Source organism: Schistocerca piceifrons, chromosome 1 (genome assembly GCF_021461385.2).
Source record: "Schistocerca piceifrons isolate TAMUIC-IGC-003096 chromosome 1, iqSchPice1.1, whole genome shotgun sequence".
Taxonomy (NCBI): Eukaryota; Metazoa; Arthropoda; class Insecta; order Orthoptera; family Acrididae; genus Schistocerca; species Schistocerca piceifrons.
In genome coordinates, this window is record NC_060138.1 from 358087840 (window position 1) to 358114537 (window position 26698).

At 38.7% G+C, this 26698-nt stretch overlaps 1 protein-coding gene across 1 annotated transcript in view; it reads left to right on the forward strand.

The window, feature by feature from the left end:
* LOC124784801 (DNA damage-binding protein 1) overlaps positions 1–26698 on the forward strand; it is a 176864-nt gene that overhangs the window by 67096 nt on the left and 83070 nt on the right. Inside the window, exons 5-6 of the mRNA XM_047254130.1 lie at positions 3763–3912; positions 24914–25067. Coding sequence (XP_047110086.1) covers positions 3763–3912; positions 24914–25067 — 304 coding nt within the window. The remainder of the gene's footprint in view (positions 1–3762; positions 3913–24913; positions 25068–26698) is intronic.

Sequence of the window (26698 nt, forward strand, 5' to 3'; positions counted from 1 at the left end):
GTTGATACAATAATATGCAGCATGTTAGCAGCTGCGAGTTGTGTTAAGAGCCAGTAGTGGCTGGCAAGCTTGCTTTTGCATAAGACATATGAATGCTTGTATGCTCATTATGTGCTCTAATTGGCAGATGCCACAACATTAATGACATATTTTACTGAATATTAGAATGTGGAAAGTGTGTCTTATTAAGTGTCACATTTAATAAATCTGCATATTTGTGACATAACACATTTATAACTATCACTGAAAACCATCTCAGATTGTGATTGTACCCAGCCTCTAACATGACAACAAGGTTCCTTTCTGACCTGGAATATATTGCCTAAATTAAAAGTAATTATCTATTGTGACCATGAAGATAGCAGAGAAGAGTAAGGTGGGAATCTTACAGTGGTCAAATACAAGAGCACAACTGGAGGATTCGCTGGCATCTGCATTTATATTCAAGCATGTATTCCTCGCAGTACATCCATGCTGTCGTCTGACCCCTGTAGGTGCTCCTGATGTTCAGTGCTTACACCTTGCGTTTATAAATTTAGCTGAAGGTGTGAACTCATTAGGCTGATGAGTGACTGAGTACCGCCTACAGGCTGGAGGATGTGGGTCTAGAATTTTTTGTAGTATGTCTATCATTTTAGGACATAGGAGATAGCTGAACGTTTCAAGAGGTATGTTGTTGCTTTTCAAAACCTGAGTGATGAAGGGGTAACTGTTTGTGTCTCCATTGGGCTTATGGGAAGAAATGCTGAGGAAATTTGTGTAGGACTAGCTGGTCAGGATACTGTTTGTAAAGGCTGCAACACTTTTATCGGTATATTCAGATAACTTCATGGTCCAACTATAGATGTAACAGTTACAGATGCCGAACCTGTATTGTGTCTGAGGAGTCCCCGTACCACATAGGTCAAAGTATACTGTTTATTGGAGTACTTCCATATGAAAACAGTGTATCCATCAGATATGTATGTACACAGTCATACTTGCATCTGTGCCTATCCGTGTCTTCCTCAATGTTTTGAGGACTTGATATAGTGAGTTGTCTTGGCATGATGAGGTCCGAGCTTTGTAGTAGCCATTTGAATGAGACTGGAGATGCTGCTGAACAACACACAATCCAGTAGCCTCAAAATTGTTCATTGAGAAACGAACATACCTGAATAGAAAATTGTGCTGCAGCTCCACCCTGAGCTCCATCCTGCTGTGACTGCACATGATCCATAGTCTCCATGTCTTTGAGCCGACCTATTGACCTTATTTGGATTTGGGAGTAGGTATATGGATTCTAAAGGAAAGGATTTGATTTGATTTGATTTTTTATTAATCCGTGAAACAGTTTACATTGTATGGATTTCGTCATTGAATAATAGACAATTTAACAGTTTAAATTTATTTCTTACACAATAGCTGATAGTGAAATTTTCTTATAATCTAATTTACATTTTTCAATCTTATATAATTATTATTTCTCCATATAGTTTAACACAGAACCTTTTTTAACTCGAGTTCTCCATTACTGTATAGTAACTTTTATTTTGTAAAAAATTTTTAGTTTTTCTTTGGAGGAGGAGATTGTCTCTGTCTTTTATGTTTTGCGGTAATTTATTATATAACTTGATGGCATTGTACAGTAGACTCTGTTGTGTTTCAACTTCATTTTTTCTATCCAGATGCAAATTACTGCAGTTCCTAGTTTCGTAACCCTGTACAGAACCATTGTTAACATTTTGTCAATTTTTTTTTTTTTTTAATGTACATTACATTCTAAAAAATATATTCACATGGGACAGTTAAGATTCCCAACATTTTAAAAAGTTCAAGGCAGTGAGCCATGCTGCCACTCTTGGTCATTATACGTACTGCCCTTTTCTGCAATTTGAATATAGCTTCGATATTTTTCCTGTTCACTCCCCTGAATATTATCCCATAACTACTAACAGAATGGATATACGCAAAGTATACTGATTTAATACATGAAATATCGCATGCTGAAGTAAGTACTTTGAGGGCATAGCATGCTGTAGAGATTCTGTTATGAAGTATTTTTACAGGTCTTTTACAGGTCTTCCCACTTCAACTGACTATCAATGCGCATGTCAAGAAATTTTCTGCTTTCCACCCATTGTATGGTTTCATTACCTATCTTCAGGTTATTATAATATGGTTTTTTATTTATGTAAAAGTTCACAGCACTTGTTTTCTTAATATTAAGTGTGACTTTGTTATTAGCTGCCCACTCATATACAATTTTTAGTGTTTCTTCAGCTTTCTCTCTTAGGTCTACATGTGATGTGTCACTGATTAGCACAGTCATCTGCAAACAATATTGTATGCCCATGCTTTATACTTTGTGGGAAATCATTAATATTAATTAAAAATAGTACTGGACCTAGGATACTACCCTGTGGTACACCTATATTTATATGTTTGGGGTCAGAAATATGTTTTTCAATACAGTTGGAATTACATGATAAATGTGTTATTTCAGTCATCTGTATTCTATTTTCTAGATATGACTGGAACCATTTTTTTTTTTTTGCAATCCCCCTTATTCCCAGTTCATCTAGCTTAACCAACAATGTTTTGTGATCCACTGTGTCAAAAGCTTTGATTAGATCGAGAAATATACCTGTTGTATAGTTTCCTTTAGCGAGTGCTTCTAGGATATATTTAGTGAGATATGCTGTTGCTGCTTCTGTGCCTTTCCCTGTTCGGAATCCAAACTGGTCCTTGGCTAGGAGGTTGTGCTTATTTAAGTAGCTCATAAGTCTATCTTTCACAATAGTTTCTATTATTTTTGCAAAGCACAAGAGCAGTGAGAGTGGCCTATAATTTTCTATATTTCCTGCCCCCCCCCCCCCCCCCCAAGTAAGTATCCTTAGTATCATCATCTTTGCTGTAGCCATTAGCAGCATGATAAGGGTGCAATTACAGTCCTTATTGGTGAACAGTGTGGCTACATTTTGGTCCTCCTCCAAGAGCTGTATGCTTGTTGCAATTGCAGTTAAATATGCTGGGGGAGTGAACTGCATATTGACTTCAAATACCTACCAGTGGAAACAGTGTGCATTGTCTTATATCATGAAATTGATCTGTGTTGAAAATGAGGGTAGCATCATAGGCTTGAAAGAGCCTGTAAATTTCTTTCAGTAAGTGTTTGACAACAAATTGACCTGATCATACATAATATGGTTAAAAACAATGTACATAATATCTGGAAGTGCCCAAGCTACAAGTCATCTTCATTAGTAAACAGAGCTCCTATGTATTTCAGGATCATTGAGACTATCCACAGTGAATGGACAAGATAGGCCACTGGTACCTACAGGAGCAGCCTACACCCAGCCCATGTGGTGTGTCTGTTGAGCCCCTCTGTCCACATAGCAAAAACTCCAGTTGTGTGTGTCACATTTAGGTTGTTGTCTGATCTGCATTCACCAGTATTTCACTCTTCTGACTAACCATTCACTAAAAATGGCATTCACACCTCATGCACATATAGCAAAACTGTTTGTGATCTGTTTAGTGGCAGTGTCCATCTACACAGCATTCCCCAGCATTATCGTCAGTGCAGTTAAACAATTGGGCAATGAGAGATGATGTTGCAATGATATAAACTGCACTATTATTTAAAAAATTAAAGAGAAAACAATTAAGCAGAAACTGCGACAGAAATGTTAAAGCAAACTTTTTGAATACAGTATAGAATCTTTATTTTTGCATTTGTGTACAGTTTATATGTTCTTATGTGGAGAATTTTTACAGATGCCATGGAAACAAGACAATGTTGAAACAGAGGCTTCTATGGTCATCCCAGTTCCTGAACCACTATGTGGTGCTATCATTATAGGACAGGAGTCAATTCTTTATCATGATGGCAATACGTATGTGGCCGTTGCTCCACCTGTCATCAAGGTAATTTTCTGTGTATCAGTGTTATTAAGCAAGTTTCATAGCAGTATATGTCCATCATTAAGAGACAGTTAGCAAATTGTGTATGACTTTTTGGTAATCTAACCCCCTTCCTCTCTCATCCTGTACTTCAAGTGTCATCCTGTTGACCCTAATGACATCCATGGCAATAAAATAGTCTACTAATATTACTTTGATGCATGCCAAAGAGCAGAATTAAACTATTGGGGAAAATCTGTTTGTTTTGAACAAGAGGATCTGCAGGTGATTGATATTTGTTGCAAAAACTGGCAGTTGGCCCTTTACATAAGCAAATATGATGTAAGACATGTAAATAGCTTTGTATCATTTATAAACAGCCACTACCTGTGCATTTTTTCTAATGATGCATCAGTGCTGCTTACGAAAAAGTTTGAAATTTTTGGCCGAAGAACCTCATCAGGTGCGTTTTTGGGAGCAGCTTACAGGTTTCCTTTTCTGCTTATCAACAAATCACACTAATATAGAAAATTGGATGATCAGTTGATGAGGGACATGTTGATTATGATAGGTGCATGGTGAAGGCTATAATTGAAGTTCACAGTTTTTAAATTTTTGTTTGTACCAGATGGAAACTTTGCATTGTCTTGAAACATTGCAGCTTTGCCAGTGATAACAACTGTATGCTACCAGTTACAATAGACTTCATTCATTTCATGCAGCAATGTATATAAATGTTCACTTTAGGTATCTATTTGGGCCACATCAAGAGAACTGCTATGCTGAAGTGACAGTTATCATAGAAATTGAGTTTTTTATCATGTGTCATCGGTATTTGCAAGAATGGGACATCTCTATTCCAGGAGGGTAGGAAACACCTCATTCGTTGGCAGCATGCCTTTTTCTTGAATTTCTCTAATCTTACCTTTTTGACATTGTGCGAAATGTACATAGGCGGTAGAAGAATCATTCTGCAGTCAGCCTCAAAAATCGTTTCTTTAAATTTCCTCAATAGTGCCTTATGAAAAGAATGTCATGTTCCCTCCGAGGACTCCCATTTTTCACAAAGCATCTCCAAAATACCTGTGTGCTGATTGAACCTACCGATAACAAATCAACAGCATGCTTACGAATTGCTTTGATGTCTTCCTTTCATCCAACCTGGTGGGAATCCCAAACATTTGACAGTACTCAAGAATGGGTCTCTTGTATATTGTATCCCTTATAGATGAGCCACACTTTCCCAAAATTCTTCCAATAAAACAAAGTTGACAATTTGCCTTCCATACCACCACTCTGATGGGCTCCTCCGTTTCATATCACTTTGCAACATTACACCCAGACATTTAATTGATGGGACTTTGTCAAGCAGCACACTACTAATTGGCATATTCGAAAATTACAGGAGTTTTTTCTCATGCTCATTTGTATTAACTCACATTTTTCTACATTAAGAGCAAGCTGTAATTCATCATTACACCTAGAAATTCTGTCTAAGCCATCCTGTATCCTCCTACAGTCAGTCAATGATGACAACTTCCCATACACGCACAGCGTTATCGGCAAACTTGATAAATTGGGAGATGGTTGTATTCTTAGAGTGGCATTTGTAGATTTAGAAAACCCTTTGACCATGTTGACTTGAATGCACTCTTTATAATTACAAAGTTATTAGGGGTGAAATACAGGAGCAAAAAGTTATCCACAACTTATATAGAAAACAGTCTACAGTTTTGAAAGTCAGAGGATATTAAAGGGAGGCAGTAATTGAGAGGGGAATGAGGCAGGTTTGTATTCTGCAGTTTTTGGCATTTTGCATTATTTCTGAACTGCACTATTTATAATTGACTTTCTTAACTGTTTTTCATTCATCACAGCCACAGTGTATATGCCTATTTGTTTGTTTTGTTCACATTGTGAGTGTTGCCAACCTAGGAAACAATGTGTGTGTGTGTGTGTGTGTGTGTGTGTGTGTGTGTTAGAGAGAGTGGGAGTGAGAGTTATTGAAATTGTCTTGTATGTAGATAGACTTGTGAGAGGGGTGGTTTTTTTCCCAAGGGAGGTGGGGTGGGGGGGGGGGGGGGGTCGGGAAGAACGCCAGGGATGGCCTAGACAGTGATTATGGGATAGATCTGGGAGAAAATGGTAGTGGTAAATGGAGTCTGTGGTTATATTTGTACTTTTAATGTTATATTAAGTGGTCCATCAATTCAAATAGTGTGTGGTTTGCCAAGTTGATTTGATCATTTATGAGTTGTTTCTTTTCTGTTATGGTTTTTTGGTTGTGGTAGTTTTCTTGTAAGGTGAGGAGGTGTTTTTTGTTGTTGTTTATGCTTATGATTTCCATGTCTGTCTCTCTGGTTGTAATTTTATGTTGGTGTTGGTGTAATTGTTCTGCAAATGTTGATTGATTTGTCCTATACTTCCATGCTCTTACATGTTATTTGTATCTGGTGACAGATGTCCTCCTGGTTTGACCTATGTATCTTCCATCACATGTATTGCATTTCAGTGCTGGCATATTCCTGATTTCTGATACAGGTCAGTTTTTCCTGTTGTTTTTGGGAAGTATATTTGAACTAAGTTGTTGGTTTGGTGTGCTATTTTTATGCCTTTTTTTTAAAATATTGGATATTCTGTGTGTATTTGTGGTTGTATGTCATTGTGTACCATCTTTTACTTTCTGTTTCTTTCACACTTTGTGCTGTTTCTATTCTTGTATGTTGTGTATTTCTTTGTGTGTGATTTTGTCCTTGTGTTGGTGGCATTGGGTGTTTGTTCTTTTCTGTTTCTTGGTTTTATTGTTCAGCATTGTTACTAAGTTCTCTTTGTATCCATTGTTTGTGGCTATTTGTATTATAGTATTCAATTGTTTTGTACTTGTCTGTGTCTAATGGTACTGTGTTTAGTCTTTGGAGCATGTATCTAAGTGCTGCCTGCTTTTGAGAATTGGGGTGTTATTATGTCTCGTATATAATTGTGTCTGTTGTTGTCAGTTTTCGGTATAGGGCAAATGTGTGTTTGTTGTTTTTAATCTTTATGGCGATGATGTCCAAGAAATTTAACTGTCTGTTTTGCTCTTTCTCTATTGTAAAATGTATCTTATCTTGAACAGAATTTATGTCTGTGTGTAACTGGTCAATTTTATTGTTTGGTTCATCTATCAGGCAAAAGATATCATCCATATTTCTAATCCAGTATAGGATGTTGTACCTATTTGGCACTATTTTGTTAAATATAATCTGTTCTACATGGTTCATAAATATGTTTGCTATGGTTCCGGACACTGGAGATCCCATTGATAATCCCTCACTTTGTAAATAGAATTCATTATTGAACTGAAAATAATTCTGTTCTGTTTTTAGCTCTAGAAGTCTGACTGTTTCTTTGATGTATTCATGTGGAAGTGTACTGTGTGTCTTAAGATTTTGTTCTATAATGTTTATTGTTTCAGTTATTGGTATATTGGAATACATATTCTCTACAGCAGGCTGTGTCTGGAATTTGTATGTCTTTTATGTACTGAATCAATTGTGTGGTGTTTCTTATAGTCCTGTCTTCTTGTAATTTGTAGTTTTCTGATAAGATTTTCAACATGTATCTTGCAAGTGGGTAAGTGGGAGCATTTCTATAATTCGCAGTAGCTCTGACGGGGAGATCTTTCTTGTGTATCTTTGCTTGGCATCGGAGGGAAGGTGCACTGGGATTTGTTTGTACCAGTTTTCCTTTTTCATTGTTTTCTATTGTACAAGGTCCGGCAGAAAAACCTCCCCTTTAAGGAAAGCTAATAAAAACAAAACCAAATAAGGTAGAACAATTTTATTTATACTAAATAAAAGTACATATTATGCCATTTTAGAAAATACTCTTATGGTCTTACTTTTTAAATAAAACATCCCTTAAATGGCTTCCTGCACTGTCGACACACTGTTTGAGTCTTTCCCTGAAGTTATTCATTACTCTTTGAGTCATTTCAGGTGGAATAGCTTCAACCTCTTGTGTAATTGCTTCTTTCAGGGCTCGTAAAGATTGTGGACGTTGTTCATAAACTTTTGCTTTTAAATAGCCCCAAAGAAAGAAATCACAGGGCGTTAAGTCCGGCGATCGTGGGGGCCAACCAATGTCTCCACGCAACGAGATCACATGTCCAGGAAACATTTCCTTCACCAATGCCAGTGACTGCCGCGCTGTGTGGGCAGTAGCACCATCTTGCTGGAACCACATGTTCTCTATTTCACCAAAAAGCTCCCTTAGTTGCGGTTGGAGAAAGTCGCGGAGCATGGCACAATAGCGTTCACTGTTGACGGTTAAATTCCTGTCATTTTCTTCGAAAAAGTAAGGACCGATCACTCCGGAATTGTAAACAGCACACCATACTGTTACTTTAGGGCTATGAAGTGGTCGTTGATGAAGTTCTTGGGGATTGTGTTCACACCAGTACCTGCAATTTTGGCTGTTCACTGTTCCGGCAAGGTGAAAGTGTGCTTCATCAGAAAAAATCACAATATCGTTGGGACGAATGTTCCGAACAAGGTCTTGGCACAAACTTACACGGACACCACAGTCTCGTTCACTCAGTTCCTGCGTAGTTACAATTTTGTAAGGATGCATTTTAAGATCTCGATGCAAGATTCTTCTCACACTTCGATCAGATATCCGTAATGCTGCCGCATGCTTTTTAGCGGATCGTCGAGGAGATTGTTGAACTGAAGCTCTAACTGCATCAACATTTCCGGGGCCTGTTGCAGTCCGTGGTCGTCCAGGTGGTTTCCTTTTTAATGCGGAACCTGTCTCACGAAAGTTAGCAACCCAAGAATAAATTGTTTTCTTATTGGGAACAGGGTCCCGTCGTCCGAGCGCAAAGTGAACGCGAAAAGCACGTTGAGTATTAATAGGCGATTCGCCATTTTGAATAAAATCTTCCACTACGAAGGCACGATGTTCACCAGACCACGCCATGGCGTACACTGAAAACGGCACGTAGGCAGCTACTTAACGACGCGCCCCCCACCACTCTGCTCCTTCTACTGTCCGCTGCACGTTACTTTGTAATCGGGGAGTTTTTTATGCCGGACCCTGTATGTTCAATATCTTTTAGAGTGTTTCTCAGCTTCATTTGGAATCTGTCTGTTGGATCTGATTTTAATTTTACCACTACCATTTTCTCCCAGATCTATCCCATAATCACTGTCCAGGCCATCCCTGTTGTTCTCCCCAGCACCCACCCCTCTTGGTGTGGGGGTGGGGGGGGACACAACCCTTCTACCCTTCTCATGTCTCTATCTACATACAAAACAATTTCAGTAACTCTCTCTCTCTCTCTCTCTCTCTCTCTCTCTCTCTCTCACACACACACACACACACACACACACACACATACACACACACACACACACAAACACACAAATTGTTTCATAGGTTGGCAACACTCATAACATGAATGAAAACAAATGAATAGGCATAAACATTGTAGCAGTGATGAATGAAAAACAGTAACTTCATAAAGAAAACACTGTTTTTAACGTAAAAGAATCAAAAAATAAATGTACAGATATATGTATCCCATTTACAGAATGCCATAGAAGATACTTTATAAATAAAAACGAAACGCACCTGGTGTAGTTCTTTTTAATTACATTGCAGTCAGCTCAAGACAGATAACCTATAATGACAGATAAATTGAATGATGCAGACTGAATTGGAGAAATTTATTAACATCGAGCATAAATTTAAATTTAGGAAGTCTTTTGTGAAGGTACACTATGTGATTAAAAGTATCCGTACACCTGGCGGAAAGTGACTTACACATTTGTGGTGCCCTCCATTGGTAATGCTGGAATTCAGTATGGTGTTGGCCCACCCTTAGCCTTGATGACAGCTTCCACTCTCGCTGGCGTACATTCAGTCAGGTGCTGGAAGGTTTTTTGGGGAATCGCAGCCCATTCTTCATGGAGTGCTGCACTGAGGAGAGGTATCAATGTCAGTTGGTGAGGCCTGGCATGAAGTTGGCATTCCAAAACATCCCAAAGGTTTTCTATATGATCCAGGTCAGGACTCTGAGCAGGCCAGTCCATTACAGGGATGTGATTGTCATGTAATGACTCCGTCACAGGCAGTGCATTATGAACAGGTGGTCGATTGTGTTGAAAGATGCGATCACCATCCCCGAATTGCTCTTGAACAGAGGGAAGCAAGAAGGTGCTTAAAAAACCAAGGTAGGCCTGGGCTGTGATAGTGCCACGCAAAACAAGAGGTTCAAGCCCCCTTCCATGAAAAATATGACCACACCATAACACCACCTCCTCCAAATATTACAGCTGGCACTACACACACTGGCAGGTGACATTCACCGGGCTTTCACCATACCCCCACGCTGCCATTGGATTGCCATATTGTGTACTATGATTCGTCACTCCACACGATGTTTTTCCCCTGTTCAATTGTCCAATGTTTATGCTCCTTACACCAAGTGAGGCATTGTTTGACATTTACCGGCGTGATGTTTGGCTTATGAGCATCCGCTCAACCATGAAATTCAAGTTTTCTGACCTACCGCCTAACTGTCATAGTACTTGCAGTGGATACTGATACAGTTTGAAGTTCCTGTGTGATGGTCTGGATAGATGTCTGCCTATTACACATTACGACCCTCTTCAACTGTCAGCCATCTCTGTCAGTCAACAGACAAGGTTGGCCTGTATGGTTTTGCACTGTACATGTCCCTTCAGATTCCCACTTCATTATCACATTGGAAACAGTGGACCTAGGGCTGTTTAGGAGTGTGAAAATCACTCATACAGATGTATGACACATGTGACATCCAATGATTTGACCACGTTCGAAGTCCGTGAGTTCTGCGGAGCACGATATTCTTCTCTCTCATGATATCTAATGGCTACTGAGGTGTCCACCTCAATAGCCGAGTGGTCAGCATGACGGATTGCCGTCCTACAGGCCCGGGTTTGATTTTCGGCTAGGTCGGGGATTTTCTCTGCTCAGGGACTGGGTGTTGTGTTGTCTTCATCATCATTTCATCCCCATCTGGCGCACAGGTCGCCCAATGCGGCACCAAGGTGGCTGGACCTGCCCCGTAAGGGGCCTCTCGGCCAATGACGCCAAACACTCATTTCCATTTCCACTACCGAGGTCGCTGATATGGAGTACATGGCAGTAGGTGGCAGCACAATGCACCTAATATGAAAAACGAATGTGTTTGGGGATGTCCAGATACTTTTGATCACATAGTGTATATGCGTGGAGTATAGTCTCACATGTATGTGAAACACGAACATGAACACTGGAGGCCAGAAGAGAGTAGAGCTTTTGAAGCATTGTTGTATAGAAGAATGCTGAATATAATGTGGGTAAATTGAGTAACTAATGAGTTGAACCTAGAAGAAAAGACAGTAATTGCACAACCTGAGTAAAAGAAGGGATTGAGTGATATGAAACATTCTGAGGCATAAAGCTGCTTTGGGGCCTAGTGAACCACATTCACCAGTGCAGAACACTGTCACTTTGCATGCAAGGAAAGAAGTTATATGAATCTCTTAGGATCAGCTGATGGAAGTTACGGCCATAAAGTACAAAGAGAGAAGATACTTCCCAAGTTGCAGTTATTGAGTCTAAAGATTGAGCAATTAGGATTGTGTAGTCACAAAACACTCCAAAAACAGTTGAAATTAAATGGTTCTGTGTGGAGGAAATTCAAAAAAAGTAGTTGAAGGAATATAGTGCCTTAAGAGCAAATTTCAGTAACACGACAAGCCCACAAAAGTGTGGGTGAAACTTGTTAACAATATTCTGTGGACATCCCTCAACTGTATATGAATGTGCAAGTATCTTCTGCATCAAGTTCTAAAGGAGAAAAATATTTGTGGCCTTAGCACTCTTAGGAAAAGCAGTCATTGCTAAAGAAGGAAAACATTGCATTAATTTACATCTACATATGTACCACACAAGCCACCGTATGGTGCATGACAGAGAGTACCTTGTACCACTACTGTTCCACTCACAAATGGAGCAAGAGAAAATGATTGTCTATATGCCTGTGCACAAGCCCTAACTCCTCTTATCGCATCCTCACCATCATAATGTGAAATATATGTTGGCAGCAGTAGAACTGTTCTGCAGTCAGCTGAAAATACCTATTCTCTAAATTTTTTCAATTATGTTTCATGAAGAGAATATTGTCTTCCCTCCACGGAGTCCCATTTTACTTCATGAAGCATCTCTGTAACACTCACTTGTTGATAAAACCTACCAGCAACAAATCTTGCAGCACGCATCTGAATTACTTCAATGTCTTCCTTTACTCTGACCTGGTGAGAATCCCAAACAATCTAGCAGTACTCAAGAATGGATTGCCCAAGTGTTTCATATGTGGCCTCCTACGTAGATGACCTACACTTTAATAGAATTCTCACAATAAACTGAAGTCGACCTTTGTTTCCCTCCCATTATCCTTAAGTGCTCATTTCATTTCATATTGCTTTTTAGCATTACCCCTAAATATTTACTCAACATAACTGTGTCAGGTAGCTCACCTCTAATACTGTGTTCAAATATTAAAGGGTTGTTTTTCACATTTTCATCACACCAAATAGTAATTTTGTCAGAGTCGTCCTGTATCCTTCTGTAGTCAATCAACGACAATTCTTTCCAGTATACTAAAACATTACCAGCCAACAGTGACAGATTGCTGCTCACACTATTTGTCAGATCTTTTATGTATATAGAGAACAAGAGTGGTCACGTCATACTTTTTTGAGGCACTCCTGACATACCCTTGTTTCGGATGATCACTCTCCACCAAGGATAACATACTGGGTTCTACCATTTAAGAAGTCTTTGAGCCACTCGCACATCTGTGAACCTATTCTGTATGCTTGGGCAGTCTGCATTGGGGCCCTCTGTCAGACACTTTCTGGAAATATAAGAATACGGAATCTGTCCATGATTTGCAGGATATCATTTGAGAAAGAGAGAATCTGAGTTTTGCAAATCCAATGATGAGCCCAGTACAGAACACTCCAGACATTCCATCTATGCTGATAGTACGAGGTGTGATTGGAAAGTTTTAAGAATGGGCTTGTAATTGTACAATGGTAGTACTTACATGTTACTGTGATGCATCTCCTTCAAAATAGTCCCCTTCTGACTGAACACACTGACTCCAATGGTGTTTCCACTTTTGGAAACATTCCTGGAAATTTTTTTCCTGAAGTGTGTTAAGGACACTCCCCGTATTTGCCTGGATGTCTTCAGTAGAGTCAAATCGCTTCCCTTTCAGTGAAAATTTCAGTTTAGGAAAGAGGTAGAAGTCCGCAGGGACCAAATGAGGGGAATATGGCGGTTGTGGAAGCACAGGAATTTTGAATTTGGTCAAAAATTCATTGATGGAGAAGGCACGATGAGCCAGAGCGTTGTCATGGTGTAGTATTAAACTCCTGTCTTTAACAATGCAGGTCTTTTCTTCATCACCTTTTCATGCAAATGCTCAAGGACACACATGTAGTATTCCTGGTTAATTATCTGTCCTCCAGGGGTAAATTCATGATGCACAATACCGGTAGAATCGAAAATAATCACCAACAATGTCTCCACCTTCAACCGACTTTGCCGTGCTTTTTTCAGTTGTGGTGAACCTGGAGTCTTCCACTGCGAAGACTGCACTTTGTTTTCAGGACCATATCCATATACCAATGATTCATCACCTGCAATTACCCTATTTAACAAATTGTGGTCATTTTTTGTCCGATTAATCAGTTCTTGGCACATTTCAAGTTGATATTGTCTCTGGTCACTTGACAACACTTTTGGAACGAATTTTGTGGACACTCGATGCGTGTTCAGATCTTCAGTTAAAATTGACTGAACTGCACAGAAACTTAAATTAAGTTCATCAGCCATCTCCCTAATTGTAAGTCTACAATCAGAGCATACTAAGTCGCAAACTGTCACAACATTTTCATTCATTTTTGAGGTGGAAGGATGGCCAGACTGTGGTTCATCATCAGATGATTTGCAGCCATTTTAAAATCTGTTGAACCAGACAAAAACATTTGACTGGCTCATACAATTATCTCCAAAAGCTGTTTTTAATAGTTAATGAGTCTCAGAAGCTGGTTTCCCAGTTTTAAAACAAAATTTTAGACAAACTCGTTGCTCTGCTTTTACGTCCATTTTCACGCAGATAGAATCCGGCAACAAGCCCCGACAGACCCGCACTCATCCAGCTGCCACAACAAACTGAATAAAGGAAATGCAATTTCCTGTCAGAGGGCATTCAAGGACAAGGCAATGACTCACTCCCCATCCTTTGTGTACCTGCCCATCAAACCAGTAAGCAGCAGCGGATCCATTCTTAAAACTTTCCAATCACACCTCGTACAGTAGTGGCTGCCCAAGGGAAGGCATTTGCTGCCCGAGGGAAGGCATTTGAAGAGGTAGAAGAAAAGTTATCATTGGATACACTTGGCCTTTGCTAAGAGAGGCAATTATCTAAGGCTGGATTTCCCAACAAGAGTCAGGTGTGCGCATTTCACTACAGAATAGAGAAACCCTGCACAGCTGGTAAGCTATATGGCACGGTAATTATTTCAGCATGGTCGAACACCTGTATATCTGTGTGCTGCTTTTGAATGTACACTATACTGCAAGAAACATTGCTGTAACTCCAAGCCAAAGGTTGGTGCAAGGAGCAATATTTTGGGGAAGCTCACAGCCACCACCTGGGAAGATAGTCCTCATGCTCTGAGAATTTCTGCTCTTGCTTTGTTTGAATGTGCTGCAGAGTACACTTCACCTGTGGGAAGTGCATCTGCTTGAACTGGGCAGGTTGACACTGCAGTCAGTGAGGCTGTCTGAATCCTCTCAGAATGTATGAAGCCAACTCTAGTCGACAAATCTACTCTGGTGTTGGGACCCCCCCCCCCCCCCCCCCTGCCCGCCAGTCAGAAGCGCCATTGGCCATTGCTGCCAATGTGGAGAGGACAAAGCAAATCAATAATCCCCATCATTCACTACAAGGTCATCCTGTAGTCTGTTGACTGAAACATGGAAACAGGTTTGTCGCCAGAACTCAATCACTGGAGGGAACACTGGAGATTAACCACATTACCAGGTGGAAGAGTAAGTTGCCACCAAATATCCCTGCAGAGGAAGAGCTAACCCCAAGAAGCAGAAATCACACAGTCGTTGTAGGGTGGTTGTCCCCCACTACAAGACCAACATGCAGAAACGGGACATCCTTCTATGTGATGGAGGTGTGTCATGTGAGTGCAGAACAATACAAGATCTGGACAACTTGGTTATATAATCTCTACTGAAACAACCTAGCACAACAGACGACGTGATCGAGGCAAATAACAGGCCACTAGAGTTGCTTTGTTCTGCAAATCCTGACTGGACTTGGAAATGAAATGAATGAATGAAGGCAGACAGTGAGGTCTATATTACAGATGATTCCTTGTTAAAAACACTGTCGTACCTAACTCCAGAATTGACATTCAACTAGATATCGGGACTCACCATTTACACAAACTTTTGAAGTTCAAGAGAAGGCACAACAGATAAATGTAACAAGAATCCTGAAGGCGTTTTTATCCCCATGAGAACAAGTTCTCTTAAAGGCTGAAGCAGAGAGAAAATCTCAAGTAGTCAAGGAACCTAATACAAACTGCCAGAGGCCTCTACATGACTTCCAGACTAATAATCATTGGCACTGCATATGGGAAATGATCAAATGACAGCTATTTGCAACAAATAAATGGCAGTGTTAAAGTACAATACAATAAACTAGTATTGGTATTCATTTATTCCAACAAATTTCTAAGTGTAAAAAGTCTTGCCAAAGATGGTGTGCACATAAATAGGTCAGGCACAAAAGTATTTACTAAGATGTTCACAGAAACTTGTTTAGTTACGAAAAATAAGGAAAACTGGTAAGTAGTGATAGCAGTGATAAAGTGTGTAGCAATGAAAAAGACAAAACCAGACCATTATCCACAAAGAAATATGCTAAAGTTTATGACTAAGAGTCAGAGGAGATCTGTTATGCGCTGGAGCATAAAAGCTTAGATACTCATGTTTCAAATTACAAACACTCTGAAGTAGATTAATTGGGAAGTAAATGTTCAAATATTAGAATTACTTTCCTAATTTAACAGAGATTCACTGAGCACACGGTTAAAATTTTAATAAAAAAAGAAATTTCAAGTTAGCAAGTGGCTTTTGCAGAAGAAACAAGTCATTCGCAGGCTCATCTATCCTCCATCATAGCAATACAAATTATGAAACAAGAAATTATTTTACGGAAGAATGCGTATTTTGTAGTAAGTCTACTTGTTCAACAATACAGACTTTATCACACACTAATTACATACAAATAAACCACAAATATTAGTAGTTCCTGACTCTCTGTAAATACACAAAACAAAAATTTATGGAGGTGGATACTCTTCAGTGTATACAACACTGGAAAATTTGTTGAATAACTCTGGCATTAGTGCACAAGAGCACTGTTTGTAGGTTTGAGTAGGAAGCATTCAGATATGAAGCACATTCTCGATGTATCCATATACCATCAATTCATTCATTGAAAGCACAACAGTCGGTTGAGTGATGTGCAAAAACAGTACCCCATTAGGCTGACAGGCAGTTCCATGGCCTAGCAAAATGCTGATGGTAGGTAACAATAAAGTTCAGATCACAGTCCAGGAGAAAACCACTTAGTGGAGAGTCATTGCCAATATACACCAGAGAGCTTGCTGTAAACATCAGTTGGTTGATAATTGAGACCTTGACAGTCTGCAACAGCCTTAAAATCTGCAGCGAGTGTTTTGCCACATGACCTGGGTGCTGGACAATGTATCCTCCTGCATCTCACTTAGCAATGTTGTTGGACATGTTCATAATTATATTGATTGATCTATCAATATGTTCAGTGGAACTAAATGATATTTAAGAACTATTGCATAGAATTTTAGCATACAGAATCCTAGGGCAGTCGACAACAGAACTCTTCCTATTTAAAATTCAAAGCAGGCAATGAGATCTTAACAGAGAAAAGAAGAAAAAATTGTAATAGCTGCTGATTTTAACATTGATACTTAGTAAAGAAACGTGGTTTCAAAATCAGTTTCTGTGAATGTATCAGAGAAAATTGCCAGCAATCTGTATTGATAATATCAACTCATTATGTACAAGGGTCACTCCAAAAGAAATGCACACTATTTTTGTAAAAATACAGTTTTCATTCTGCATGTGTGAAAGTTTTACAGTGTGTAGATATATCCTTCCCACTTGTTTTCAAACTTAGTTCAATCTGTTCCTGTGAGTGGCGCCGTCACAGCATGTCTTCAAGATGGCTGCTACACTTGACGTTCGTCAGAAGCAATGTGCTGTCATAGAATTCCTGTGCTGTGAAAACGAGACAGTGGGAAACATCCGCAAGAGGTTGAAAAAGGTGTATAGACATGCTGCTGTCGATCGCAGTACAGTTAGTCGGTGGACAAGCAGGTTACGTGATGAAAGTGGGCACGGAAATATTGAGGATAGTCCTCTCACCATCAGGCCTCGTACTGCTACTGCACACACTCCAGACAACATGCAGAGAGTTAAAGAACTGGTGACTGCTGATAGACGCATCAAAGTGAACGAATTGTCACGCTACTTTGGGATAGGGGATGGAAGTGTTTGCAGAATACTGAAAGTGTTGGCGTTATAGAAGGTTTGTGCCAGGTGGGTTCCCAGGATGTTGACAGTGGCTTACAAGGAAACAAGAAAAATGGTATGCAGCGAACTTTTGGAACAGTACGAGAATGGTGGAGATGAATTTTTTGGAAGAATTGTGACAGGTGTTGAAACATGACTCCCTCATTTTTCACCAGAGTCAAAAAGGTAGTCAATGGAGTGGCATCATGCAAATTCACCCAAGAAAAAAAAATTCAAAACCACACCTTCTGCTGGAAAAGTTATGGCTACGGTGTTTTTCAATTCCGAAGGACTCTTGCTTGTGGACATCATGCCAAGTGGAACCACCATAAATTCTGATGCATATGTAACGCCTGAAGAAACTTCAAGCTTGACTGAGTCGTGTTCGACCACATCGGCAAAAGCAGGATGTTTTGCTGTTGCACGACAATGCACGGCCACATGTCAATCAAAAAACCATGGAAGCCATCACAAAACTCGGATGGACAACAATGAAACACCCGCCTTACAGTCCTGATCTGGCGCCATGTGACTATCATCTCTTTGGGAAACAGAAAAACTCTCTTCGAGGATCAAGTTTTGAAGATGACAACACTCTTGTGCACGCTGCCAAACAGTGGCTCCAACAGGTTGGTGCAGAATTTTACCATGCGGGTATACAGGCGCTGGTTCCAAGATGGCGTAAGGCAGTTGAAAGGGATGGAAATTATGTGGAGAAATGAAAATATTATTCCTAAAGGATCTATCTACACACTGTAAAACTTTCAAACATGTAGAATAAAAGATGGATTCTAAAAAAAAAAATAGTGTATTTTTCTTTTGGAGTGACCCTCGTATATGGAGATGTGTATATTTTTTCTTTAGATTTAGGTATCTCAGCTCAGTGTGCATTTTTCATTGGGCCGCCATAGATAGGAACATGTCAGATATGAAAACCTGTATGAGAAGGAACTTTGGCAAAATAAAAACCTTTTTCATGTTTAGTAATTTGCTAAAAAGAAAGAAAATTGCTTTGTGAACGCTGTGTCTTAAGTCACGCAGATTTTGGAAATTTCCTGAACAGTTTTTCTAGGTGCCTAAATGAAACATTTCCACCTAGAATCTGGAACAATAAAGTAACAAATAAATTAAAGTGGATCACCCAGGGCACAAAAATTTCCAGTGTAAGGAAAATGCAACTGCACGGGGGTAACTGAAATATAATAGAAATACTATTTAAGTCCAACTCAAATACCAGAACATTTCAGTGAAGTCCGATGTCAAAATGACAGAGATGAAAATTCTGAATGCCTTACAAAATTTTCAAAAGTTCCCTTTTAGGACATAGAAAATGCAAACTTATATTAAAAAAATCTATTTTGGGATGGAATACCCACTGAAATTATTAAAGCAATAAGCAACACAATTGCACACAACTAGCTCGAGTAATTATTCAGTGTTTTGAAGAGGGCTGCCTCCCAGAGGAACTAAAATGTGCCAAAGCTAAACTACTTTTCAAGAAGGGATAAAGATTGATCATGGGAAATTATCGCCTTACCTCAATTATCCCAGTCATACCCAAAATATTCTAAAAAGTTGCTGTTATCCAAATCCACATCTTCATTGCTAAGTATTTCATTATCCTAAACAAACAGTTTGGTTTTCAAGAAGGGAAGAACACCATAGACGCACTAAACAGTTTTATTGAGAAAATAAATAGTAGACAAGCAATAAGGAATCTTTCGTAACCTCACAAAGGCTGCTTATCTACAAACTTGCCAAGTATGGCTTCCCTACAATGGCTTAAATCCTACTTACAGAACAGAAAGCAAAGAGTTAGTATCACTAAATTGGACAGATTACTATTTTGAATGTATGGAAGTGAAACATGGATGGTAAATACTTTGGACAAGAAGAGAATAGAAGCTTTCGAAATGTGGTGCTACAGAAGAATGCTGAAGATTAGATGGGTAGATCACATAACTAATGAGGAGGTACTGAATAGGATTGGGGAGAAGAGGAGTTTGTGGCACAACTTGACCAGAAGAAGGGATCAGTTGGTAGGACATGTTCTGAGGCATCAAGGGATCACCAATTTAGTATTGGAGGGCAGCGTGGAGGGTAAAAATCGTAGGGGGAGACCAAGAGATGAATACACTAAGCAGATTCAGAAGGATGTAGGTTGCAGTAGGTACTGGGAGATGAAGAAGCTTGCACATGATAGAGTAGCATGGAGAGCTGCATCAAACCAGTCTCAGGACTGAAGACCACAACAACAACAACAACAACTATTTTGAATTGAAAATTATGTTTCACGGGGTCCCACTAGGATCCGTACTAGCCCAGGCATATTTCTGTCCTACTTGATTTCTTTATTATTAAAAATCAGTTCACCAGCAGTTCTGTTTATAGATGATACTTCTGTGTCCAGTTATCAACTGCAACTGATATGGACACACACAAAATAGCATATGCAACTTTTTTTTGGGAGGGGGGGGGGGGGGGGGGGGTGCGGAGTTTGGCTACCACAGTGCGGAAGGGATGAGGTTAATAAGAAGGTAAAGTTCGGTCCACTGAAAAGAAAGCTATGCAAGGCACTGATACTCAAATCCTATTACTTAGTAGGTGAATTCATGCAAGATAAACTGGTAATTTGACCTGGATACAACTTGTTATGTTATCCTACTAGTTGTATATAACTATTCATAGAAATATCATTTTAGTGGTACACTAGCGTAGTGTCCACTGCTTTGTCTGTGCACATCCTTTCTTTAGTCGAATTCTTATGTTGTTCACAAATTGCAACACCTAAATTTTTCGTGATAAGTAAGGCTATAGAAGCATGATCTTTTCCGAATGTGCTTTTGATCAAAATACAGTTCTGGTAGCTGGAGGTTTTTTTAAATCTTACCTTTTGTGCTCTGATATTTGCATAGAAATGTTCATGCCCTAACACACATTTCGTTATATCTAACCAAGAAGTGAAATACCAGTTTTCATAGTTTGAGCTTTAAAAAAAAATTTAATATGATATTTTCTTAATTTTTCATCCCCTATTTTGCCCCCTTGTGGACTGAATTTCCAAAAACTATGAAAGACTTCTTTTTTTATTTCTAACAGAGAAGCAAAATACAAATTTTCATGGATAAAACTTCAGAAATGCTAGCATAATGAAGTAGTTTCATAATAACTTTCTTCCTGTATTTCACTCCCTTAGGTGTTGAATTTCCAAAAACACTGAAACACATTATTTGTAACTGATAAGTCAAATACCAATTTTCATAGATGTAGCATTAAAAATACTTAAGGAGTTCTTTAATAATGGTACACTAAAAATACTTTAACCCATTATTTCATCCTCACAGGGCTAAATTTTCAAAATACTGAAACAAATATTTTTTTATTTCTGACCGAGAAACCAAATACCAGTTTCTATAGATCTAGCTTCAAAATAGCCTTAATAGTGACATGCACTCCTCCCTTGGAATGGAGTACCAAAAAATCCCTTTTTAAATGACACATATAATATAAGGTCCACAACCTCTGCAAATTTAAGTTTCTATCCTTAGTGGTTTTGGGTGATTGAAGATCAGTCAGTCAGTCAGTCAGGACATTGCCTATTGTATATAGAGATTATTAGTTGTAAAAATTTTAGTAACTATAATGTAAATTTCTGACCTATATCCTGCATGCAAACCAAATGGATTGCAAATGTATTTCATGAGATGGATAAGCCATAATTCACATCACAAATATTTCTCATAATTTGTTTGCCCTGCTTGTTGGGCAACACTATAACGTGCTGAAGATTTAATTTATAAGCCAATAATAGGAGAAATATTGTATTGGCTGCACACTTAAACTCTTTTTCTGAGTGGCATAGCATCAGAGAGGAGAGCTTGTTATATTTTATTGTTAGTAGCAGCTTACCTTTTTCTGTCTGATCTGTTTTGAAGATTTGTATTGCTTGATTATAATTTTCTGAATTATTGTTACTCAGCTCACTTTCCTATCAATAGCATTTAATTAGAATTTACATTCTTTATTGTTTGTGACAATTTTCACCCTTGACTTGAGATACTATTCATACCCCCATCCCTTTCCCCCTCTTTGATCAATGGAATCCTTTCTCAAGCCGCCACATATATAAATCATTGAATCCATCAAATGAAGCCTCCATAACACAACACGTATTGTTGCTCACATTTACATTTGCTGTTGTGGTACCATAAAAATACATAAAATAAATTATATAAGACAAAAAAGATGTGGAGAAGAAAAAGAAAGAGAGTGGATAATTTCTTTCTTTTTTGTGTGTGTGTGTGTGTGTGTGTGTGTGTGTGTGTGTGTGTGTGTGTCACATTGGCATTGTGTGTGTGTGTGTGTGTGTGTGTGTGTGTGTGTGTGTGTAGTGTCACATTGGCATTGGTATTTTTATATTTACTAGCTACTTTTCGAGACATTCATGTCACTTTTCTGTTTTTTGTCTTTGATTTTGCCTACGCTGTTTATTGCACTCTGTAGGTGTTTACATTGTGACGTTAGAAGAACTGATTCTAAGCAGAAGCAGTTCTGTTAGATTAAATTAAGGAATACAAACGCCTCAAAAATGAGATTGCCAGGAAGTGCAAAATGGCTAAGCAGGGATGGCTAGAGGACAAATGTAAGGATGTAGAGGCTTATCTCACTAGGGGTAAGATAGATACTGCCTATAGGAAAAATTAAGGAGACCTTTGGAGAAAAGAGAACCACTTGTATGAATATCAAGAGCTCAGATGGAAACCCAGTTCTAAGCAAAAAAGGGAAGGCAGAAAGGTGGAAGGAGTATATAGAGGGTCTATACAAGGGCGATGTACTTGAGGACAATATTATGGAAATGGAAGAGGATGTAGATGAAGATGAAATGGGAGATACGATACTGTGTGAAGAGTTTGGCGGAGCACTGAAAGACCTGAGTGGAAACAAGGCCCCGGGAGTAGACAACATTCCATTAGAACTACTGACGGCCTTGGGAGAGCCAGTCATGACAAAACTCTACCATCTGGTGAGCAAGATGTATGAGACAGGCGAAATACCCTCAGACTTCAAGAAGAATATAATAATTCCAATCCCAAAGAAAGCAGGTGTTGACAGTTGTGAAAATTACCGAACTATCAGTTTAATAAGTCACAGCTGCAAAATACTAACGCGAATTCTTTACAGACGAATGGAAAAACTGGTAGAAGCGGACCTCGGGAAAGATCAGTTTGGATTCTGTAGAAATGTTGGCACATGTGAGGCAATACTGACCTTACGACTTATCTTAGAAGAAAGATTAAGAAAAGGCAAACCTACGTTTCTAGCGTTTGTAGACTTAGAGAAAGCTTTTGACAATGTTAACTGGAATACTCTCTTTCAAATTCTGAAGGTGGCAGGGGTAAAATACAGGGAGCGAAAGGCTATTTACAATTTGTACAGAAACCAGATGGCAGTTATAAGGGTCGAGGGGCATGAAAGGGAAGCAGTGGTTGGGAAGGGAGTGAGACAGGATTGTAGCCTCTCCCCGATGTTATTCAATCTGTATATTGAGCAAGCAGTAAAGGAAACAAAAGAAAAATTCGGAGTAGGTATTAAAATCCAGGAGAAGAAATAAAAACTTTGAGATTCTCCAATGACATTGTAATTCTGTCAGAGACAGCAAAGGACTTGGAAGAGCAGTTGAACTGAATGGACAGTGCCTTGAAAGGAAAATATAAGATGAACGTCAACAAAAGTAAAACGAGGTTAATGGAATGTAGTCAAATTAAGTCGGGTGATGCTGAGGGATTTAGATTAGGAAATGAGACACTTAAAGTAGTAAAGGAGTTTTGCTATTTGGGGAGCAAAATAACTGATGATGGTTGAAGTAGAGAGGATATAAAATGTAGACTGGCAATGACAAGGAAAGCGTTTCTGAAGAAGAGAAATTTGTTAACATCGAGTATAGATTTAAGTGCCAGGAAGTCGTTTCTGAAAGTATTTGTATGGAGTGTAGCCATGTATGGAAGTGAAACATGGACGATAAATAGTTTGAACAAGAAGAGAATAGACGCTTTCAAATAGTGGTGCTACAGAAGAATGCTGAAGATTAGATGGGTAGATCACATAACTAATGAGGAGGTATTGAACAGAATTGGAGAAAAGAGGAGTTTGTGGCACAACTTGACAAGAAGAAGGGATCGGTTGGTAGGACATGTTTTGAGGCATCAAGGGATCACAAATTTAGCATTGGAGGGCAGTGTGGAGGGTAAAAATCGCAGAGGGAGACCAAGAGATGAATACACTAAGCAGATCCAGAAGGATGTAGGTTGCAGTAAGTACTGGGAGATGAAGAAGCTTGCACAGGATAGAGTAGTATGGAGAGCTGCATCTAACCAGTCTCAGGACTGAAGACCACAACAACAAATTAAGGCAGATCGGTTAAAGAGTCTAACATCTCTTTGACAGTCTGGTCATTAAAAATGGTTCATTAGCTTTCTTGTAGAAGGAGAAAGGAAGTAAGTTATCTGTTTTAAGGAAACACCCCAAAAATTATTTGAACTACAGAGGAATCACAGAACACAAATATCAGGATAGTTAGATGTGGCTTTACATCCACTTGTCTTGTAAATAAGTGTAGTATCTTAAAACACTGCACTGCCTTCCCTACTCTTTACTTAAACTAAGAAAATCTAGCTTATTCTGAATCCTTGGAAATAAATGCTCATGACGTTTCTTTACAGAGAAAATGTCTTTTGAAACTAATCACCACACTATAGTTTCATTAAGCTCCATAATTTCATAAGAGTAATTTGTTTTCATAGTGTGCATTGTATTTGATCTCTTGGATTTGAAGTTAAAAATTATGCCCAAGCATCAGAACAGAGTGGAAAAAAAAACATGGTTAACTTAATAGCTGTTATAAGAAGGAGGCTATGTCTTCCTATCAGTTTATGTACAAAGAAAACTGTTACAGAATGTTCATGTGTCATCAACAATGTAGAAAAAGATAGATTGCTACTTACTGTAAAGGAGAAGTATGAAGTTGCAGACAGGCACAATTTTTAATTGTATTGGCTTTTTTAAGGTAGGGATCTGTCTTTTCCTACATTGTTGACATTCTTACGTGCAGTTTCCATTGTTTGATTTGTTCATCTGTTTCATTTAAGGTTATTTTTGTGAGACAAGCAGCGTAATTCTCTTCACTGTGGGCAGTGTCATATCTGTTAATCAGTTTAGTTATAGTTCTTTTTGAAAGTTTTAGCTTATATGTTGTGAATAAAATTTGGATTGTCATCGAAGAGAATATTCATTTTCGTTCTTCTACTTCCAGCAAAGCACAATAGTGTGCTATGCACAGGTAGACTCAAATGGTTCCCGGTATTTATTGGGTGATATGGCTGGACACCTCTTCATGTTGTTACTTGAACAAGAGGAGAAAATGGATGGAACATTGACAATAAAGGATTTGAAAGTGGAATTATTAGGTTAGTACATTATGGAATGAAGCTTGCAGTATTCTTTCTTACTTTCATGCCAGATAAACTTTCATTGTATTCATGAGGGTACACTAAATATAGGAAATTGACATGCTGTTTTATTGGTAAGTTTTTTATTTTGGTGGGGATGGGGGGGGGGGGGGGGAGTGTTCCTGTTGATGACTGTCTGATTAATATTTTGTTAGCTGCATGTAGTGATAGGTATTTATTAGTTACAACTTTTATATACTTCTGTGTGAAAGTTAAAATAAGGGGGGGGGGGGGAGACAAAAAACACTGCTGTCTCAATAGATTACCATTTCTCATTTGTGTACTGCAATAATAGAGTCTGAAAATAAGACTGTCACAAATAATTGCCATTTTCTTCCTTTCTGTTCTTCATTTCTGAAACTTCCTTGTTAGGAAGAGTGTATATTATTTACAGTGTGTTCTTTTTTTACATCATCCTCTGTATTGTTTCTCCAGGTCACATTTATGACACATCTTCTCAAAGGAAACATATCTGCAAGTTAGCTATTTACATAACTGAATTTCGAAGTAAATCTTAATCTACAATAAAACATAATAAATGTAACCCAACCTTACTCTGATACTAGCCACTCAGAAATTCAGACGTGGAGTAGAGTTGTGAAGCATAGATTATTTCCATTTGTTTTTAAAACAGCTTTAATTTCATCCCAGAACATTTAATGTACATGGGAGGTCATCAAATATTTTTTATGGCTGCATGCTTCCTATTGTACTGTGCAAGAGTGCGGTTATGTACAAGAAAAGAATTATTAAACTTAAGCAAGTGTGTTGGGATTATGTTAGAGGTAATGACAGTCAGAGTCTCGGATCTTAACAACATTGTTACACTTCATTTTACAGAGGGAGAAGTGGCTTTGATCATCTATAAAATAAAGAAAGGAAAAACTTTCATTTAAAGACCTTTCAGCATACAGCTCTGTGGATTGTGCCGTAGTTAACACCTATTCCTAATGAATTGGTAGTCTTCTTCTTCTTTCTGTTAGTATTAACCCTGTTTAGTATCCACTCTGCTGTAGTCAAGATTTGCCAAATTTATTACAGTTAACTTTGCCCTGATATGCCCTTCCTCTTGCTGCAGTGGTCAGTTGCCTAAGAAAGCTGTATGCCCCACCTGTCTGTGAATTGTGTAAACTTTGTTCTGTGTGTGATAATATACAGAAATTTGCTTAAACAAGCATGGGAAACTGCCTAAAACCACACGCAGGGTGGCGAGTGCATCAGCGATGGTCGTTAATCCACCGCAAGAATTTTGGCCTGATCTGGCTCACCTTCCAGTCTCACAAGCTAGAGTGCTGCACATTAGGCTATATGAGCAGGTCTTATTGATTTCATATTATTAAGGTGTATTTTGAAGAAATGGAAAACAGCAAGAGCAGTAATTATTTTAAAAGGATACAGTTAATATCTTAATAGCTGTAGACCCAAATGCATCATTAATACTAAGGCAAAGTCTATGCAAGACTCCTCTGTGACCAGTTGCAAACTTGGATATCATCATGCAGTGCACCTGAGACTACTTGGATTCAGAAATGAGAAATCAATTGACGATGCCTTAGTAAGTCTGTACACCTGGTGGATAGCACATTTAG